The sequence below is a fragment of the Protopterus annectens genome, chromosome 2.part0, assembly GCF_019279795.1.
Source record: "Protopterus annectens isolate FY-2018-M chromosome 2.part0, PAN1.0, whole genome shotgun sequence".
NCBI classification, from domain to species: Eukaryota; Metazoa; Chordata; order Ceratodontiformes; family Protopteridae; genus Protopterus; species Protopterus annectens.
Window position 1 is genome coordinate 60,262,216 of NC_056728.1, and position 6,000 is coordinate 60,268,215.

At 36.8% G+C, this 6,000-nt stretch overlaps 1 protein-coding gene across 2 annotated transcripts in view; it reads right to left on the reverse strand.

The window, feature by feature from the left end:
• LSS (lanosterol synthase) overlaps positions 1–5,275 on the reverse strand; it is a 787,682-nt gene extending 782,407 nt beyond the window's left edge. Inside the window, exon 1 of one of the 2 annotated variants that reach the window (XM_044060550.1) lies at positions 5,147–5,275. In XM_044060550.1, coding sequence (XP_043916485.1) covers positions 5,147–5,235 — 89 coding nt within the window. In that variant the 5' untranslated portion in view covers positions 5,236–5,275. The remainder of the gene's footprint in view (positions 1–5,146) is intronic. The other variant, XM_044060549.1, reaches the window with a different exon arrangement.
• Positions 5,276–6,000: the final 725 nt, after the last annotated feature.

Below are 6,000 nucleotides of genomic sequence, written 5' to 3' on the forward strand. Positions count from 1 at the left end.
GTTTTTGATTTTCTGAAGAGAACAAAATACTCTGCTGTATGCAAAGCTAATCACTACAACATTTATGTGCAAAGCATGTGGGATTTAGATTATGTTCACTAAATTCACCAGTAAGTCTAGCACTACAAGAAAAAGGTTTCATATCCAACTATGATAGGACTCAAAAGCCATTCACATGAATAGATACAAAAGAATGATCCTATTGTCGTACAGCAGAAACCATTAATGCTAGATAAGGAACAACCTAAACCCCAAACTTCAACACTGTCTTAAATATCCCTTTCTTCAGTTGGCAGAACAGAAGGATTTATATTAATGAAATCAAAGCTGTATTGTATGCAATATCAGACTGATTATAAAGATATGGCATTCAATCTTCAGATAATGAAATTAACACATCTTAAGTTAACTTCACTTGGAATTCTCTGACAACTTGCTTTCTATGAACTACATATTTTTAAATTAAATTTTCACAACTGTGTTCTCTAAAACAGAAAATAGAGAGCTCTGACAGAGTGACTACAATCACTGAAGGGTAAAAGTACATAACTTTTAAAACACATCCTTCAAAACTTGCTATATTCACACTTTTTGCTGTAACAAAGGATGACACACTGGTTTAGCTCTGCTTTTTCAAAGTATTTGGTTCTCTAGTTCAGTCTTAGCATGGAATGCCTTCAGTGCAGAGTTTGACTGCCTTCATTTTTATTTTTTTTAACATGGACTTCACTGGGGTCTCCAGTTTCCTCTCACATTCCAAAATCATTTAGGATATGTGAACTGGTGATATTCCAAACTGTCCTTACATGTGCATGTGACTGCATGCTCTGTAATGGAGAAACCTATCATCACGGATCGTTTCCTACCATACACCAGTGACTGCCAAGATTGGCTTCAACTATCTACAACCCTAAACTGAAAAAATAAGCCAGCTAGTAAAACAGATGGATGCTTTAAGTAGTAATGGAAACACTGCCATATATGAGCATACATCTACTAAATAAAAACTTGTCCATTGTGTATTGAGTTCATACACTTATTAATCTCAACAAATAAGCTGCAGTATTTAAGCAATAACCCACGACTGGGTGTGGGTAATGCTGGATTTACCCACGGATGGTGTGGTTTGGTCATGAGGGCGAAGCCCAAGTGGCCAAACAAAGACAACTGTGGGTAAATTCAGCATTTCCCACACCCAGAAGTGGGTTATTGCTATTATACAATGACATTATTTAAGAAAAAAATACTTACTTTTCTTACATAATGGCATTGTATAATGCCTCTGTGCTGCCCTTCCGCAACTGTCTCGTATTCTACTGCAGTTCTGATGTACTGCGCATACCCCGGGGATCACTGCAGTGGCTCTGCTGGACAGAGGCACAGGGAACTAATGGCTCTGCTGGACCGAGGCACAGGCAACTAATCTAAGGGGGCGGCAAAAGCCAACACATTCTGGCTAGGCTTACAGATGCTCTCGGGCAGATAGCCTAGTACTTACCTATGAACGTATAATCTCAAGCTTACCACACAGTCTCACTGCTTAAAATAAGACTGGGTTTCTAATATTAATTAATTTACACTAATACACCATTTCTTGTCTTAGCATTCTACTTTAGTATTTTATTTCCCAGATCTGTCAGATACTAAAACTGTTCAAAGACCAGATCTGTACCCTGGACAATCTTTCTGACCAATGCTGATCCTACCAACACATTACCAATCACCAAAATACTCTTAGCTAGACTAGTTATTAATGTGCCATGAGGACACCTCCCAATAACTCAACCTCTCCTGCACTATGTATCAGCAATAACCTGAAGCAAGAATCGTGGCAATTAAAAATTCAAGAGAATGCAAAAATAAGCATAGCTTTTCTTTACAAATCATTACAGATAGCCCTTTATCCGAGCAGTTCTCTTCCATCACTGCCTTGTTCAGTTCTTATTTATCTCTGACCCAAAGAAAAACAGCGTGCATAAGTATATTATAAACAATGAGCTTCTACCTTGATAGAAATCCAACCAAAAGTCTTTAAGTTATATTAGTCAACATATGACATAAACTCAGTCCTCTTCACCTTCCTCAATAGGAGAGGCTGTCTGCAGATTACCCACCTGTAGGGAGTCAACACTTTCTTAGAGAAACTTTTATCTCCTTTTGTCTTTCAAGCACTTACCTTTAGAATGCTGGGAAGAGTTTCTCTGGAGTCTGATCACAGTTCTATTTTCAGATCTATCAGGAGGGTGTACTTGGAGACTCATCTGTTTGGCATGTTGCAATACCTGCTCACAATGAATTTTCTACAGAAATCCCAAAGATGCATCCACATCCATATATGTCTGAGTACCCTTAGGAAAGAAGTCTCTAAATACAGCTGGGCATACAATTTTAAACTTAAAGGATAATTGTTTGTATAATGCAAATAGCTTGTATAAATTTATTATACTGCATGTGAGTTGCTACGGAGTAATTATCTACAAATATTCTGTCCTGGCCAATTCTAAGATTAGTTCCCAAATACTGTGCTATAATTTCAATAACATCAGTTCCTTTTGCCGAGAGAAGTGAAACTTGATTACTATGGATTATATTGTCTTCCTGTTGAATTCAACAAGAATATATATATAGAAAAGAATAGCAGAAATAGCAGAAAAGAAATTCAGTGCTCTCTTTCAATTTTTAGCTCATCCACTGGGGGCCCTGTCCATTTAATCATGTCCTGCATGTATTTTCTATAACTGCTGCTCTCCAATTTCAAGTATCACTGTAAAATGAAGGTTTTCCCTTCCTGCATAATATTCCAACTACATTAGTTTCAATTTAATTTCTTCTAGAAGAGCTCCTTGTTCTTTGCATCTCTCTTTAGTCTTTAAGGAAGCTCTTAGTAGGGATGTTATCTCAACTGAGTGGCAATTCAGAGCTTCCTCCAGTTCTTCCACTCTTTGGTCTGCTAACATGCTACTGATCTTAAACACCTTAGCAGATATTTGGTTAATTTTCTCCTCCATAGGAGTTTGTGCCATGCTTTACAGTGCACGACCATCATGTAGCTGCACGAATGAATACTCCACATGGCCTAGATTATCCATTTGTGGTACTCTTTTTTTTTTCCGGCTTCCTCTCTTCTTTAGTTTCAGCTTATATAGCATCTTCCTTGAAATCATAACACTGCTCATTCAAGTCGACTACAGTTACTGTGCCTTTTTTTGTTTTAGTGTTTCTGTTCTCAGGCAAGAGGAGAGCTAACAGCAGGTATCAACTAATTTGCCACCATATCTTTGTCCATATTTTTTAAATTAACACCCTTATTATCACAGTTGAAATGACATAGGTACACACACATCAGCAGAAAAGAAAACAGTGATATTTCTCATTGTTAAAATACCTATGTATACTGAATGAAACATTACATACATTGCTAAATTCCTTCCATCACTTAAACATCACTCCTCCTGAACATTATGTTGCATGGACTGTTGCCACAAATTCCATTACTTTGTAAGTAATTTGTTCTGCCCCTTTTCCAAAGATCCCACTTCCCATGCTTAGTTAACGGTTTAGCTCTAAATATAAATACACAACTTTAATAAGATGGCATGAACTGCAAGTCTTACTGTGACAGCGTACACTTGTGCATTATACAGCTGCAATGCACTTCAGTTAATTTTGATTTTTAGCTTTCCTGGTTACCTTGCAACTTACTTTAGTGCCCACACCAGGACAATAATGATCCTAGATAAGGTACTAAGCAGCACTATCTCATATTCCTCTTATTGTTCTGAAAATTTCTATACACTATTCAGAAAACTGTCTTATATTGCCTTATTGTGTTACTGTAAGTGTAATACATAATTTGTACAACAATGGTCAAGAAATTTAGGATTTTGCAACTGAGGTTTTATAATACTAATCCCCCGTCATCTTCACATGATAACCACACAGACTAAAAATGTACATATGCATGTTTCCAACTGATGTCAAGAACCACCTACAACAATAAAAGAGCTGATTTTTCAAATGAGTAAGCCTATCTGTAAGCTGTGTACAGATCTACAAACATTTTCTGTCATTCGCTCAAGAAAAAAATGTACTTAGACTACTGAGTATAATAGCTGTCGACCAGTCTGTGACAAATCCAGAAATAATCAGGAACATTTTAAAATCATTTGTACTGTTACCTTGAGGCAATGAAGGAATAAGAGAATGAGAATTAATATCCATATTCTGAAGTCTATTAACTCAAATTATTGTCATTTTTGTGAAGCGCAATTCACCATCTTTTCTACAAAAGGAAACACTTTTTAGGAGGGATTAAGAGGAACAGAGCTAAAATTTGAGTAAAAATCAGGAACATTTGAGAGGTATGCCCAGAGTGCCTTAGCAACAATTGTCTTCCTAATGAAAAATATCCCATTATCACACATCTCAACCATACCGCATTACAAGGAATGCTCCTGGTATTGGGTTCTACATAGCTCTCAACCTTCTTCCACATTCAAAATGAGCAACACTACCTCTCATAAAATGCAACAAATGGGTAAAATATGGAAGGCTTACTAACAGTTTAGTAACATCTTCAGTTATGAAGGTCACAGGATGGTTAAAAGTTAAAATGTGTTACTTTATACTTAATACGTCCCTTTGATTAATTAATGGGATTCAGTACCATTTGTCATGAGTACCGGTTAAAAAATTCCTAACTCTGAATGTGCAACACACCCTTTCAATGCGGAACACTGAGGGACATGGACTTTTTAAGACCCAAAATGAGGAACGTTATTCTTAATAAGGTACACTAGAGAGGATGGGGTCCTAAAAAGTCAACGTTCTCCGCGGATCCACAGTGAAAGAATCTGTCATGCATTAATTATTGAGAACAAATGCCTATGGTTAATAATTAAGCAAGTTAAAGAAAAGTGTGAAGAAATAGTAAGCGTTCTAGTTGTTAATACCTATTCTACATGTTGCACGTTTGTTCCAAACTGGAAGTTTTCCACATTTTGTAGACCGAGCACTGACACAATAACATTTTAAAATTGTGTGTGTGTGTGTGTGTGTGTGTGTGTGTATATATATATATATATATAATTATATTACACACATACTGAGAAATTATAATTCACGGAAACTGACAAAAACTACTCACGTGCCCGCAGTCATTTTCTTTTTCTCCTTCCAAAGCCCACAGGTACTGCTCTTACAAAAATGAACTGATACCGTGGATAGCAAACGCATTACGATTCCCTTTAAATCAGTCCCGTTGTCCCTATGGATCCACCCACCTTTCATGAATAGTAGTTCATGCACGGGAAAACACTACGTTGCTTGTAATACCTACGAACCACTATACCCACAATGCCTCTCGGTAACATCCAACTGGCTTTACCGCTGTGGAGAGACATGAGCCGAGCGGAGACGAACCAATCATTGTGGAATATGTGAAGTTGGAAGGTCTGGTGTTGCATCCTTTGAAGTATAGGACGGGAGACTTTGAGATTAGGTACCAGTTCATATGACTTCAAGGTTTTTGTGCTTCTTCAAAAGAAAAAAAAAAACGTTGCATTGTGTTAACACATGACGGTGAATATAAAACTGTTTATTATTTTGTTTTGTTAAGCCTACTACAGATTTTCATAGCTCTCAAATAATCAGAGACATATTTCAACAGACTCGGGGACAAACCCAGAAAAAAAAATCAGGGACATTTTTAAAATATCATACCATTAAATAACTTGAGACATTGACAGAATAAAAGAATGTTAATTACTATACATTTGTGAAATAAAAGAAATCTATAACCTTATTTAATGCCATTATTTATTGAGTAATTCACCACCTTTCCCCCAAATCACCAGTGTTAAGAGAGATTAAGAGGGTCAGAGCTACATTTTGGAGTCAAAATCAGGGACATCCATGGAAAGCAAGGGCAGTTGAGAGGCAAGGCTGATTCTCTTCAACCTCATTGATGTATGTTGTACCGTATCCCATATATAACATTAC